This window comes from Lutra lutra, chromosome 2 (genome assembly GCF_902655055.1).
Source record: "Lutra lutra chromosome 2, mLutLut1.2, whole genome shotgun sequence".
Taxonomy (NCBI): Eukaryota; Metazoa; Chordata; class Mammalia; order Carnivora; family Mustelidae; genus Lutra; species Lutra lutra.
This window is the reverse complement of record NC_062279.1, coordinates 157,132,215-157,148,887: the sequence shown is the minus strand read 5'-3', so window position 1 is coordinate 157,148,887 and position 16,673 is coordinate 157,132,215. Positions and strand designations below refer to the sequence as shown.

The 16,673-nt window shown below is 36.1% G+C and overlaps 1 protein-coding gene across 4 annotated transcripts in view; it reads right to left on the bottom strand.

Annotated features, from left to right (window-relative positions):
- The window catches only part of SLIT2 (slit guidance ligand 2), a 370,519-nt gene that overhangs the window by 136,767 nt on the left and 217,079 nt on the right, over nt 1–16,673 (bottom strand). For all 4 annotated transcript variants that reach the window (XM_047718995.1, XM_047718997.1, XM_047718996.1 and 1 more), the window contains exon 5: nt 6,969–7,040. In XM_047718995.1, coding sequence (XP_047574951.1) covers nt 6,969–7,040 — 72 coding nt within the window. The remainder of the gene's footprint in view (nt 1–6,968; nt 7,041–16,673) is intronic.

The following is a 16,673-nucleotide window of genomic DNA, read 5'->3' as shown; positions in this document are numbered from 1 at the left end:
AGTGTGAGGAAAGAAAAATCCTGAACCTAAAACAAAACAAAACAAAATAGGTAGAATCCAGAAAGACAGAAAATAAAACTGGGTATTCCCTGTGGAGGGAAAAGACCCAATCAAGAAGAGCTGTGAGCACGGTTCTACAATGTTCACAATGAATGCTTGTAAGAGAGAGGCCATTAAGGCTTGAGCAAGGAGCTTGTGTGCAGATTCACTGGGAGAGGGGGCTGGAAGCTTGGGTGGATGTCAGATTCACTGGGAGAGGGGGCTGGAAGCTTGGGTGGATGTCAGAAGCTTGGGTGAATGTCAGAATAGGACAAGTCAAAATATCTAAAGAAAGCATGCTATTCATTAAAAGCCTCTGTTCTCTCAGGAAAGATTCTACATTCCTCAGAACCTGTAAAACTATGACAATATTATGCTACACCCTCAAGGCTTTACCATAGAGCCAAAACAAAGAATTGTTGTTGGTTTTTTTTTTAAAGATTTTATTTATTTATTTGACAGAGAGATCACAAGCAGGCAGAGAGGCAGGCAGAGAGAGAGGAGGAAGCAGGCTCCCCGCTGAGCAGAGAGCCCGACGTGGGGCTAGATCCCAGGACTCTGAGATCATGACCTGAGCCGAAGGCAGCGGCCTAACCCACTGAGCCACCCAGGCGCCCAGAATTGTTGTTTTTAACAAGGTGAATGATTTTTGAGCCAGGGAGTGACAGGATTAAAACAGAAACAAACAAACAAACAAACAGTGCTTTATAAAAACAAATTTGCGGGAAGCCTGGGTGGCTCAGTTGGTTAGGCGGCTGCCTTCGGCTCAGGTCATGATCCCAGCGTCCTGGGATCGAGTCCCGCATCGGGCTCCTTGTTCAGCGGGGAGCCTGCTTCTCCCTCTGCCTCTGCCTGCCACTCTGTCTGCCTGTGCTCATGCTCTCTCTCTCTCTCACTCTCTAACAAATAAATAAATAAAATCTTTAAAAAAAAAACAAACAAATTTGCCTGCAATGTTAAACTTAACAAATGAGAATATAGACTGGAGATCAAAATTCAATCAGTACACTACTGTAATAGTTCAGAAGTAGCAAAGTGTGCCGGTTCAGGGCTGGGGAAGCAAGAAAACTAAGGATATGTTCTATCTCAAGGAAAACATAGCAGCCATGGAAAGATCACACCAAGTCTTATTTTATACATATGTGAACTGGATTCCCAATCACTCAGATAGTCTTGTGTTTTCTTTGTTTTATTTTGTTTTGGAAAGTGTTTATGGTAATATGTTGTATAAATTCATTTTCACATAACAGAATAATGTCATTGAAGAAAAATGCTAAGACACCCTGCCGACAGAGCAAAATGAAAAGTTGGAGACGTTGTTAGCAACCTTGATTGTAGTTGTGGGGATTATCACAATTCAGGATGCCTTCCGAGTGACTGCAAACCAGGCAGGTTACAGGACCATGGACAGTTCCCATGGTACAGCTACCATCTCCAGAGCACTGTGGCTTATCCCAATGTCTACAGACAAGATTCTGGATGTTTAAGTGGAGCTGTGTTCATTGAAATGAAACTTAAGTTTCATACTAACTATCCAAATGACGAGCCATCTCTACAGGTTTGTTCACAAGGTACTATATCTCACTTAAGACCTGTGGCATTTAATCTAACACAAAAGATAGCAGGCCCCTTCAGTGAGAAACCAGCCTCCTCTTCAAAGTCTCCTCAGCCTCAGGTTTACTGAAAACACTCTAAGAAAGAGCTGGAAGGACTAAAAGATATAATTTAAATTTGATATCAGTGAATTTTATTTTTATGATAATATACTAAGTATATAAGTCTGGTAAGAAATATAAGGAACTAAACATGAAAACTAGCTGATTATAGGAGATAATTTGCAATTACAACAATTCATAAGACAAAGCTAAAAGAAGTCTTTCATTTGCATGGTAAAATACAAAATACACTCTTCTAATTGTTACATATTGATTTTATAATATGTGAGCAACACTTGTTCCCTTACTGGTATGCAGTAACTTGTGGGATACTAATTTCCCTAGTATTTAAAACCAGGGAAATGTAAAAAATAAAGTAAAATACAGAAGTCTTTCTGTGTCTCTAGTCTAGGATGGCGGATTTTCCTTCTATGGGTTTTAATGGCTCCATCGATAAAATAAATTGAAGACCGAGTTCCAGAAAAAAATGAAATTTCTAAATAATATAAATAGCTATATAACAACATATAGATTAACTCTGTCTTTCCCGTTTGCCAAATCTTACTGCCAATAATCACTGCAACCCAAATTGACTGATTTGTTTCCTAAAAAGTCATGGCTATACATATTTATTTCCAAATAATATGATGACATGCTCAAAGAAAACAAAATTAAATCATCTTACAACCTGACCCCTGTCTATAAATTAATGCATGTCAAAAAAGGAAAAATAAAATAAGATGAAAACAGACAGGGCGGGCAAACCATAGGAGACTCTTAACTCTAGGAAACAAACAGTGTTTCTGGAGGGCAGGTGGGTGGGGGGTGGGGTAATTGGGTGATGGGCATTAAGGAGGGCACTTGATGTAATGAGCACTGGGTGTAATACGCAACTGATCAATCACTAAATTCTACCCTGAAACTGACAACACACTATATGTTAACTAAATTGAATTTAAATATTTTTTTAAAGATAAATACAAATATTTTCCCTAACCTGTTTTTTACTGAGAGGTGGTTTTCCTGCAAAAGGTGGGTACAACTCATATAGGGTTAAGGGAATTCAGGTTAATGCAAGCAAATGGAAAACACATGTCTTTATTTATAAAGGCAATAAACATTACAGTTTGGAACACAGAGTACACTTTGAGGGTGTACTGCAAAATGAAAGAAGAAAAAAGCAGGTTTGATCTACCTTACAAGTATATCCAAAATGATGCATGCTGTAATTTAACTATTTTAAGTGTTTATGTTGTGCTCACTAAAGAAGCTAAAAATATGTTAAAGTTTACTCTCGTGATATGAAGAGCAACTAGCAATCTATTGCAATTTTAAGCTCATATATCTATACAGTTTTCTTGCTTAAATCTGGGATAATTATAACTAGGAATGTTTTGTCATAAAAACAAGAGACTTGGAAAATCTTTAATCTGTGAAGATGGATGCTTAGAGAATAAGCTCATGAGTCCCAGCAATAAAGCAAGGCTTAATTTAAATATTCTTCTAAATTATTCAATTAAATGGAAATATATCATAGATACTTGTAAACAAGGTAGTTTAAATAATATAACATGTCTTAATTCAAAATCTGATCAGGAAGCAGCAAGGCTTTACCTCATCAGTGTTTCAATAAGTTAAACACATACAGAAAGCTTATTTTTGTGAGGCTTCACTTGGTAATAATATGGTTTTGCTACTTTAATTCATACTTGAGTGGGGAATTTAAAAACATGTAAATACTATGGAAAAGTGCTGCCAGTGACTATCATAAACACTATAATTTAGTTGGTATTTTAACATGATCTTGTTATTCTCAGATATTACAATCTAAAATGTCAGGAAAAAGAAAGTGGCTGGAGAAATTTAGGTATTAATTAAATTAAATTAATTAATTAAAATTAGGTAACAAAATAAAATATACAGAGTTTTCTTCCAGTTAAGAAATTAATCGCAATAAGCAAAAAAGTTATGGGAATTCCTCCCTGGAGATGTTTAAGAGCAAGATAAATGTTCATCTGCCTAGAAGAGTTTTAGTGTGTCTTGCCTGGAGGAAGAGGAATAAAATCTGCTAATTTGCAAAATATTCACAGCATCAGTTTCTTATTGTCAAGATACTGCCTTGGGCATACTTAGCCAATCCACAAGATTAGAGTAAGTGCTTCCAGTAAAAATCTTCTGATACCTGGAATTTGCTATGAATAAGGACTGAATGTGGTAAATCCAATAAACCTGTTACAGTGCATCAGACTGAGCATTTAGACAGCTCTATACAAAATATCGTCATATCGTCGTAATGCAGCTAAATAACATATTTCTTCTGTCTAGACTTTTTTTCTCTTTTGTTCTCTGAATGAGTTGGAACAGTAGCCATCCACTGTGTAGGATTATCCAAACTGTAATTGCAACAGTGGAATGGTAAGTAGAACAGAGTATATGTACCTCTCCTTCCCACACTGAATAATGTTAATATTAATGTTTATGGACTTTTATTGAGTCGGTACTTGATGACTGATGGTTACTTTTAATAATAATATGAATTAAAATTTACCCTCAATTCTAACATATTTTAGCAGGCATCTTCTTAACTTTAATGGTAAAACTAATCTTCATACAAAGCCCCATGAAACTATTTTTTTTCTTGGAACAATGTAGTTTGAACAATGTTTCAGTTATAGAAACATGCATTTTAAGTGTGAAATTCTATAGAATTGTAGCTATGATCCTAATTAATTAAATAAACTTAGAAATGCATTGTGGTACTTCAATGCTGCTCTAAAGGTATTTGACATTGTTATGTGTAAGGCAGCGAGAACAGTGGAAATTGATTCTAACTTTGCATTGATTCTTTAATAGATTCTAACTTCTTCAATCTACCCTTCTCTGCTGTGACTCACCAACACATAACATGAATCAAGATCCTTGAAGACTACTTTAGATTTTCTTTCAGGAACTCTTTCCTATGTTTCCCTGATGACCTCAAGCCATGATTTTTATCTTTTTCTTCCCTCAGAAGTTAAAGCACGTAATATCTTGTTTATAAATCAGGGTCTGATGAAAATTTAGTACTTTCTGCTATATTTTCTTTTTCCACTTATTAGCCTCATGTCCAACTGACTTATACTAGACACGGATCTATCCTAACCATGCCCAATATTGCAAACTATTTCATGTTCTACTTTCCTAAATCTTTACTACATCTTTTGAGGGGCTGACTTCTAGTGGTTGATTAGTGAATACTTACAGAATGAAATAACACACTCCATTTTATAGCATTTTACCAAAAGGTCTTTCAGATATTTTCTCTCCCTAATAACTATATCAAACCCAAGCAATTTTCATTTTCATTTTACAGAAGTGAAACTAATACTCAACGGAGTTTACTGATTTGTCATGTCTACAAATCCAATACTTAATGAGATTTTAAGACTCCAGTCCTAAACCCATCTCTCTGTATACATATTCACCTTAAATTTGAAGGGAAAATGATGCATATAGGGGAAGAAAAAGATTTTCAAGATTCTGGCAAACCAGTATCGCATTCTTCATAGTAAACTGGCTAGGATCTTACTTTTCTTTTTATCTCTAAACTTCTAAAATCATAGTCTTTAAGAATAAATGAAGAGGATATATGAAGGAATCCCATCATGACTGGTATCTCATTCCCAAATGTATCCTTAAATATGGAAGACGGGTTACTTATAAACTTGGATTCCCTGAATATCTTTACTAAGAAGATTAAAAGCCACCTGTTTTAAGGATTTGGAGATAATACTATTACAAGATTGCCAGTGGCATTTCCAGAGAATGGTCAACTATAGCCATGACTATCCTTTTAAGTGACATACAGGCAACTTGAGTAGGTGTTGTGCTGGGATCTTCATATAGTTCTGACAAGAAATAGTATACAAAGGTAGTTTTAACACCTTACATCTCAGAATCTACCAGAAGACCTCCTCAAACCCTTGCAAGAGTAGACAAAATAAGAAAGCAAATAAAATCCCCTTAACATGCAAACATTCATGAAAACCTAGGGCCAGAACTTTATTGGCTCTACACATTTAAATCTAGAAGTCTATATTTTTCTGTCTTCACCTGCACATTTAGAAAGTACAGATTTAATGCAAAAATCATCTACATTGAGGAGAAGATGCAGAGGCTGAACCTTGTAGCTTTATAAGCAGTCATTCTCTTTGATGACAGAAAACATCTGTCTCACTCTTCCTACTGGAAAAATAATGTTGTATCCCACCATGGAGAATGCTGAATATAAGTTAATTCTTGAAAAGTGCCTGCGCTGTTTATCACTAGCTAAGAAATATTGAATTCCTGGTAGTTAATCTCAGCCGGGAGAAGCTTTTTCCCCCTACATTCCAAACTAATGTGAAAGCTAAGGACAACACTTTATGTCCTAGCATTTGCAGTCAATCAAAAACAATCATTTTCAAAGGCGTGTGCAGTATTTTAGAATTTATAAAGATACATATTGACAAAATTCGGATTGTCACTGAAATCTTAAATCCAATATGTATCTTCAAAGAAATAGGCACTTGCAGAAAAGAAAAAAAACAAAAAAACAAAAAAAACAAAAACACTCTACACAAGACACTAAATGTATAAAGGGAAAATTCAGAAACATGGTTCCCTTTACTTCATGTTTTTTTTTTTCTTTTGAAAGAGGGCTATACACATATTCTTCCATAAAGATACAAGGAGAAAATATGTAAGAAAAATAGTCACACAAAGGGAAAGACATAATTTTCTCTCACTCTCACACTTTTTGCATATAATGAAAACAGTGATTTCAAAGTGGTAAAAAAAAGAAAGAAAGAAAGCTAGCCACAGCTCCAGGCTCCAGGCATCTGTAACAAGAAAATATTATCTACTCTTTCTAGAAAAAAATAGTTTATATTCTGCATTTCCAATAAACACAGATAACAACAGAAAAGGGAGTTATTGATGTACGCTGACAGTAAAAGTGGAGAAAATGCATTGTAAATACCTTTTAATCAAGTCATTCCTTGAGATTTCATAAGATTAATCACAAAGTTTGAAGAATGAATTTGATAACAGCTTCAGATGCAAGACATCTTTTACATGAGAATTTCTCCAAATAGCTTGTAAAAACAATTTAAGACTTATTGTTACAAGCTCTCCTAACCAAGCATAAAAACAAATAGGCCTTTGACTTTTCTTTTGACACATTATTTAATATAAATTTAACATTAAAAATAGGTAACTATAAAATGACAGTATGCATTAGAAAAGAATACTTACAGATTTTTAATGTCAACTGCCCCACGGAAAGCCTTCCTTGGAATTGCCTGAATTTGGTTTTCACTGAGATCACTAAAAATGACAAAAAAAAAAGGTCAAGTTATAAAATATCATTTGAAAATTATTTTATCAACGTGTTTGACAAATACTAAAACACCTCTTTAGAAAGCTGAAAAAAATCCTACCAGGATCATAATTAAATCCATATTATTAGATGCGATTTCTAATACAAAAACTTATATTTATAACGTAGCTTAAAAGGTTGAACTAAATGGCTTCTTGAAGTACTTTTCCAAATCTTTAATTTCATAATAAATTATGAAATATGATTCTCTTAAATTAGAGTTGATTCAATTCTGTGTTATAAACTATTTCTTTAAAAACCAAAAAAAAACAACAAAAAAACAAAAAAAAACAAAAAAATAAAGAAAAAAAATAACCAAAAAAACAAAAACAAAACCCAAACCAAAAAAAAAAAAAAAAAAAAAAGAGTAAATTGTCCCTTACTCAATTTCAAGGGGTTCTTCAGTTTTAGTACTTGATATTTCTCCAATATCACTGGCATAACTTACAAAGTATATAGGAAAGACGTCCATTTAAACATCTTAGAGAGGAGCGGCCAAAAACTGATAAAACCTGGGCAGCATGATTAAGTTTTCACAGCGCTTTAAGTCATCTTGAAAATGGAACATGGCCGTACCAGGCCAACAATAAAACTAACCGTTCTTGCATGAAATATTAACAGCAGGTTGATTTAAAACCTTCTTTAAATAATTCTATTAAAACCATAAACACAGACTGTCTATATTTGCATTTTAATTTAATTGAGAAATACATTTTAATCAAGGGGGAAAAAAAGCACTCTTTTAGTTGGAATGAGAAGTTTGTAAAAATCACTCATCTCATAAAATGGATCGTTATTTTTCCTCAGAGTTCAGATGCAATTCAATGAGCTCACATAGTATTAGCCTTAACAAGTAGGATATAAATATACATGCAGGAAATGTAACTGAAAACAGAAAAATGGTCATCTAATTTTAAGTCACACTACCACACCACAGAAAGTTGAAATACCAAATAAATTATTACAGTCACAATGATGGTGCTAAAATTATTTTTAAAATTCTAAGATAGCTGATGCTCATTAGGAAAGATGAAACTACTAACCACAGTACATAGATGATGAAAACAGAGCCACTTTCCAATTATGTGGAGGCGTAGGGGATGGATTCAGCCACATCCTCTCCCCGAACGCTTCTTATGACCAGAGCTTGCCGTTTACATAGTTGTGGCCACGCAATAGAGATAATTGGCAGAAAGGGAGATTTAGAGGGTGGTCCTGACCTCATTAGCACCAAGTTTTAAACAACTGAGATTTGCATTCATATTTCAATATCTGCACTGTCTAAATAAAAAATGTTCGCCAAGCAATTTGTAAAGAAATAAACGTTCTTATATTTAAGGAGTAAAGGTCTTTAGGGGAAAAAAAAAAAAAAGCAAACACACATACTTTATTTCAAACAGTAAATTTACAATATGTGCTTATGTAGGAGTTAAAACAATCGTCCATTTCCTAAGTGCTGTAGCTCCGTTCCTGCTTTCAGTAGTTTCAGTATATCCCTAAGAGTAATAAAACTCCATTTCCTTAAAAATTGCTTATTTTTCCAGCTTGTCATTGATTCAGACTGACTTCCTTCCCTTCATTACGTCAGGTTAAGAATGTTTAACAGTGTATATTTAACAGCCTTGATGCTGGAAAAGTGTGGAAAGGAGGCTACCGAGCAGGAAGAAAGTAGAGAAAAACACTGGAAAAAAGAAAAATCAGAATGTAATAAGAAACAAAGAAGAAAAAAAAAACACTGAACCCAGGCAAATATGAATCTTCAATGCTCCATGAAAATCAACAGTGGTGGTGTTACTGCTGTGTCTCTGTCAATTCAATGTTTTCTCATCACTTGTGTTTCTCTGTTTCTCCTAAGATGAAGACTGCCTTGGAGGCTCTAGGTGAATAAAAATGGCAGTTGTTTTCTTCAGATCTTGCCTGCTTTCCAGGCTCTGCAGTCTTCCCATCCAGCTGGCTGGGGCCATTTCATTTGCTACCTACAGTCTCAGCTCTGCTCAGTCTCCAGGCACAGTTTTTCCTAGGATCCTGTTTTCAATGGGGAGATGGTGAGTGGGAGGAAAGTCAGAGGGATATGAGGTGGTTCACAGTGATATCACTGAGGAAAGTGAAACGTACAGTCAGATGACCATTCCTTCTAAAACAGATTTTAGTAGAAGCTTCTGAGTCCCATAGGCAGAATTCTGGGATGTGGAAGGGTTTTATACTGCTAACACTTACCAATCTTTTATTTTTATGAAAGTATGAGAAACTGTTAACTGTCAATCTCAGAGCCTTTTTGCTCCTCTAGATCAATGGTTTATGTGTGGCTGCCCCACAACTAGACTGCTTCCCAGACTATTTTATAGGGTCTCTGCCTTTGTGTCCTGTCTACCAGGGCAGGCAATTTCAGTTCGGGATCTCAGGACCCTCCAGTTAAGTGGACCATGGTCATCATGAAAGGAGAAAGAAACAACACACTTATAGCACCTAGGGTATGCAATAATTTTTTAGAAGTAATATGTTATCAAATATGATCTGTATTTCCTTTAATCCCCATAACCACTCTTCCAAGCGGATAACATTATTCTGGTTTTATAGGAAAGGAAATTAAGCTTCAGAAAGGTAAGGTATTATTGCTAAATAATGAGACAAATTGTTTAAGTAAATATATAAGAAAGGAAATACAAATAAATACTGAGTCGGGATTTGAGGAATTCTAAAGATGATACAAATGGTGACTTAATCAATCTCAATATATACTTCCTGTGCCCCAGAACTTAAAAGGCTTTTCCATAAGTTATCCTAGCCTCTGGTTTATGTCCTTTGCCATATGATGGATTGGACTGTTAGAACAATGACTCATATTTTCTATATATAATCAGGGGGAGGTTACCAGTTATTTCAATCCAACATATATTCATTTAAGATCTACTACATGCAAGGTATTGACTGATGTTGCACGATTACTGGGCTGGGGTAAGGCCCATTTCCTGGCTTCAGGAATTTTCAAATCCAGTAAAGAAAATAATATGCAAGTAGCCAAATAGAAGGCTGGTTGAGAGACTTAAATTATCACGAGTCTACAAAAGCAAGACAGCACACTAAGAAAAAAGGTACCGCGAATGTGTTCAGATGTAAGGTGTGTGAGCAGAGGATAGCACTTCTATTGAAATAAATGGCACAAGTGAAATATGGAGTGGGAAAAGCAGAACTTTTCATGAGAGTAGCCTTTAGTCTCATTTGCTTAGAAGGTAAAACACCCAATAAATAAATAAAATCTTAAAACAAAAAAAAAAGAAGGTACAACACCGACAGTGGAGTAATAGGGGAGGAGGTCAGAGGATAAGTCAAAGGTGTGATGAGTAGATTTTTTGGTACTACTTGAGAAGTGCATTCTTATTTCAGCACACGATGGCAGGGAGGGAAGGGTGGTAGGTAGGAGCAGGGCAAGGGCAGATAAGTTAAACTGGCAATGGGATTTAGGATGAATATGTGACATCAAAAACTTGAGTCTGGAAGATCAGACACAAGACCTCTATGATAGCTGGGGAAAGGGTGGTGAGAACAGTAAGCATTGTAACAACCAACAATGTATCACTTGCTTACCATAGGCGGGTTAACAGCTGCACCATCTCCCACTCTATAGATAGAAAAGGCGAAGAAGATTAAGAGTGGTATCAGGGATTCATGAAAAACCAAAACTCAGAAGTGGATTGTATGTGGATATGGATTTGTCAAGGGAGAGAAAGGAGACAGAAGTACTCTGAACTTAGATTAAAGGTCATGTTAATAAAACCAGGGAATCAGAAGAGCCATTTGCAGTGTCCATAATGAGTTTGGTTTTGGAAGTTTTTCGATTCAGTTAGAAAGATGTGATATATATATCACAAAATTTGGTGACAACAAAGATAGTATATGGTTAGTAAGAGATGTGCAGTAACTGAGAAAGGTGGTTTAGAAGATCAAAAAAGTAAGTCACTGGACGTTAGATGGATTCAGGCCACTTTCAAAACAGAATAGGATTTTTTTTTTTTTTTGAACCTTGGTGAAAATGACAGAGCTCAGTAATTCTCAGCCTTCAGTATTGGAGAAGGCATGGCAGACAGCAGTTGGCTGGAATCCAGGGAGAAAGCCAGCATGTCAAAGGATTTAAGAGCATAGATTGCAGACCTAGACTCTCTGCGATGGACTATCTGCCATTTATTAACCACATGCCCTTGGAGGAACTGCTTACTCTTCTGAGCCTCAGTTTCTTCATTGGCATATGGAATAATGATAATGTTACTGCATAGGACTATAAGGTGAATTCAATGAGTTCATACATTTTTTAAAAATTTTAAAAAGATTTTATTTCTTTAGCAGAGAGAGGTCATGAGTGGGGGGAGTGGCAGATGGAGAAGCAGGCTCCAGGCTGAGCAGGTTGCTCAACGCAGGGCTCCATTCCAGGACCCTGGAATCATGACCTGAGCTGAAGGCAGAGGCTTAACCGACTGAGCCACTTAGGCAACCCAAGTTCATACTTTTAAAATGCTCATAAAAAATGCTCAAAAAGTACCTGCATATAGTAAGAACCACAGAGCTGTTGGGTTATATACATGTTACAACTGTTCTACTCAGAGCCTGTTATGTGCCCCTGAGCGTACTATTTCGCTCCTTGAAGAGCATTGCAGGTGATGTGAGACATTACTGATGGGAGTGTACTGTTCTGCGAACTGTGTGGAATGAGAAAAATGAGTCAGAACTACTGAGTTAGCAGGATGGAGCTGCCAAGGGAAGAGTTTGTAATTATATCACTAGGCAGTAGAGTGTAAAAATGTGTTTCAGAGTAGGAAAATGGCTTGATTGGAGTTGATTTTTAGGAAGATTAATTTGGAAATTGAATGTTGGAGTAGGCAGGGACAATGGGCAGAGAATTGGTATTGGACAGTGTTGGTGGAGAGAGACAGTGGGTCTCCAGTTAACTAGAAAATTCTTTTGGTGAATATTAAGTAACAAACTTTTGAGTTTGACTCAGGTCCAGATATCAGGTCCTCAGTGAAAATTAAGGTTATTTTCATCTCGGGGAAAGCTTGCAACCACTCAAATTTTCTGAATAAGGAAATAACAAAATACAAAAGTGCGAAAGGTGGGGAAGACAAGGGCAGAACCTGGAGAAATGGGATTGAAGACAAGGAGACTAGTTTAGTTTTGTGGTATTCTGAACCCAGGTAAATGGAAATATAATCTGTGCTCATAAATTGGAAGAATTAATATTGTTAAAATGTTTTTTTTAATTGTTAAAATGTCTTTAAACCCAAAGGAATCTACAGAGTCAATGTAATCCTTACCAAAATTCTAATGCCATTTTTTTAGAAACAGAACAAACCATCCTAAAATTTGTAGTTAACCCCAAAAGACTCTGAATAGCTAAAGCAATCTTGAAAATAAGAACAAAACTGGAGGTATCACACTCCCTGAATTCAAATAATATTCCAAACCTACAGTAATCAGAACAATATGGCAGTGGCATAGAAACAGACACATATACTGATGTAACAGAAGAATCCAGAAATAAACCTATACACATATGTCCAATTAATCTATAACAAGGGAGCCAAGATTATGCAAAAGGGAAGGATGGTCTCTTTAATGAATGGTTTTGTAAAGTGGACAGCCACATATAAAAGCATGAAGCCAAACCCCTATATTAGACCATACACAAAAATCAATTCAAAAGGGATTAAAGATGAACATAAGACCTGAAGCCATAAAACCCCAAGTAGAAAATATAGGAGATAAGCTCTTGACATCTGTTCTAGCAGTGATATTTTTTCAATTCGACACCAAAAGAAAAGGCAAAGAAAGGCAAAGATGAATAAGTGGGACTATTTCAAACTGAAGAACTTCTGCACAGCAAAGGAAACCATCAAAAATAAAATGCAAGGGGTGCCTGGGGGGCTCAGTGGGTTAAAGCCTCTGCCTTCAGCTCAGGTCATGATCCCAGGGTTTTGGGATTGAGGCCTGCTCAGCAGGGAGCCTGCTTCCCCCTCTCTCTCTGCCTGCCTCTCTGCCTGCTTGTGATCTCTCTCTCTCTCTGTCAAATAATAAATAAAATCTTTAAAAAAATGCAAGGCAATCTATAGAATGGAAGGAAATATTTGTAAATCATAACCCCTGATAAGGGGTTTATATCCAAAATAAATGAATGACACATTCAACACAACAGCAAAAAGAAAAAAGAAAAAAATCTCTTAGTGATGTAAAGTATCACACTGACTGTTTTGTGAATATTAAACTACCCTCACATCCCAGGAATAAATCCCACTTGATCATGGTGTACGATGTTTTAAGTATACTGTTGGATTCAGTTTGCTAACATTTTTTTTGCATCTATATTGAATAGACTTTTTTTTTCTAAAGAAAACATACAAATGGCCAACAAGTACATGAAAAAATCCTCAACATAAGTGTATACATCAAATGCAAATATAAAACCCACAATGAGATATCCCCTCACACCTTTAAGAATGGCTGCCATCCAAAAGATAAGAGATAACGTTTCGGTGAGGATGTAGAGAAAAGAGAATCCTTCTGTACTGTTGGTGGCAATATAAATTGGTGTGGCCACTGTGGTAAACAGTGTGGAGGATCTTCCCCAAATTAAAAATATAATCACTGTATGATCCAGCAATTCCATTTGTGGGTATTATCTAAAGGAAAGGAAATCACTATCTCAAAGCAGTATCTCCATTCCCAAGATTATTGCAGGATTATTTACAATAGCCAAGACATGAAAACAATCTAAATTTCTTTGATGATTAAATGGATAAAGAAAATGAGGATAGAGAAATGAACACAATTGAAAAGCTATAATGGAATATTATTCAGCCAGAAAAAAATAAGGGAATTCTGCCATATGACAACGTGGTTAACTCTGAGGGCATTATGCTAAGCAAAATAAGTTAGAGAAAGACAAATACCGTATTGTTGTATGATCTCACTTACACGTGGAATCTAAAAGCCCCCAGAACTCATACGTACAGAGAGCAGACTGGTGGTAGACAGATGAAAGGTGGGAATGGGGAAAGTGGGTAAATATGGTCAAAAGGTCCAAACTTCCAGGTTTTGATTAATAAATTCTGGGTATATAACGACTATACTTAATGATACTATATTGTATGGTTGAAAGTTGCTAGGAAAGTAGATCTCAAAATTTCTCATCCCAAGAAAAGTTTTTTTTTTAGCTGTGTGATGTGATGGGTATTAACTAATCTTACTGTGGCAGTCATTTTGCAATAAATACATATATCAAATCACCATCTTGTAAATCTTAATATAATGCGGTATATGTCAGCTATTATCTCAATAAAACTGGTGAAAACGCAACCCTCCAAATAGGTTATTACAAGTGCTAAGTTGAATGCTGGAAATATTGAACATCTTGAAATTGAAAGCTGGTTTATTCAACTTTCCAAGGTCACAAGGAAGTGAAAAGAGCAGGAAAGTCTGTCTGATTCTGAAGTTAATCTTGATAACAAAGATATGAATGAAGGTGAACATAAGTGGTTCCAATGAAAAAGGTGCTACATTCTTGGTATTTGCACAATTGGAAAGATTCAGGACCCCCAGATCCAGGCCTGAGAATTGGCTCTCATGGTCATCAGCCAGGAAACCTCGGAGTTTTCCATTTCAGATCCTCTCCCTTCTGTTACATCCAACCCATTCCCCAAATGACTTCCATAGTGTCTTCAATCAAGTCCCCGTCTGCTGTTCTCCACTGCCATAGCCACTGCTAGGACATTCATCACTGTTCTGGATATGAATGAGATTCCCCCTCAATTCATCATTTTTCCAAACCTCTCAGCTTTTGCATAATCTTTTTTTTTTTTTTTTTGTCTTAAGTGCCTAGTTCCTATCACCAACAGATGGAGAGTTAAGAATCGTTTGAGACCCAAAGCAAATGGCACCTCTTTCAACATAGATTTTCTCCAATTTCCCAGCTGAGCCTAGTGCCAAGATCTCTGAAACCTATTAGCTATGCGATGCTGTGTGCAAGGCACTTAGCTTCTTTCTCCATTTGCTCCTCTGTAAAATGAGTATAAATATCTCTTAAAGCCAATCTGCCTGGTCCAAATGACAATACTGTTATTAATACAAATTACCATTTAAATAATTAAAATGTCATTTAATTATTGCATAACTATAAAATATAACTATTTATTATCGGTGAGTCAGTCATTCCCTCTTCTGTGCTCTTTAGGTGACTTGCACACACTTTGTTATAAAATTCAAAAGTTTCAGTTGAATTTTTTTCTTAGACAACTGTCTTCTGTTAGACAATCTGATAAATGAAGGCAGGGATTTTCATTTGTTTTGTTTCTACAGAATTCCTGGCACATGACAGGCATTCAGTAAGCAAAGGTTTGTGTAAAGGAGGTAGGGACAGAAAAAGAAGTTCTGAAGAAAAAAAAAAAAAACTTAACAAAACATGGCAACTTGCTGGATGGATACTGATAAGAAAGAGAACTACCTATGTACAAGCCTGTGGGGGCAGCTCTAATGAGCAGCAAATCTAATACTATAGACTCAATGAGAGGAAATGAGGAAATAAAACTGGACTTCTGAGAGGACTTTTAGATATACTGGTATCATGGCAGTGCAAGAGAGTGAATTCACTTCAGTGTTCCACAAAACAATGGACATATGAGACGAGAGCCCAATAAAGGGATCAGAGAAAGATATACACACTAATGAGTACGTGTGCCATGGTGAGTGAACCACGCAATGCATATTTGAATCTCTTCTCTGATGCTATGCATCGACAAATTTGAGATTTGCACATTATTGTCCCCAAGAAGCAATGTTTAGTGTACTCAAGATTTCACTATTTGCAAGTGGGAAAGTCAGCCCAGTTCTCCCACCCTCCCTTCTGTTCTCTCATTCATGCCTTCAAAAGTATTCACTGACAGCATAAAATCTGATATAATCACTGCTTTGTGGTTCTCTGTTTTTCTTTTACAGTATTTTTTAAAAGATTTATTTATTTCAGAGAAAGAGAGAGAGAGAGCAACACACAGGAGCATGGGCGGGAGGGGCAGAGGGAGAGGGAGAGAGAATATCAAGCCGACTCTGCGCTGAGCACAGAGCTGAATGCTGGGCTCAATCTCACGACCTTGAGATCATGACCTGAATGGAAACCAAGAGTCGGAACTTAACAGACTCTGCCACCCTGGGGCCCCTAGGGTATGTTTAACCACCAACCTGACTGCTGCTTCTTAATAAGCAGGGATGTCTCTTCTACATATGCCCTTTCCTCTCCAGGTCTTAATATGACCCCATAAAATAGATTTGTTTATCATTGTTTGCCAAGATGCAAGAACAGTCTTTTTTAGTTATTCCTCCACTAAAAATTGTTCTGTTACCAAGAAGCTACAATAACTTCCAGTACTAGGTAACCAAAGTTTTATTGGACATAATGCTAATAACAGAGATCTACTTTTCTTCTGATCTCTACTACATTTGATAACAGTGCTTTCTTGCTCTAAATAAAAAGTGTCAATAGAAGGTTTTTTACACAACTTATTGGCAATTTAAATCTCCATAGAAATTTAAGTGTGAAGACC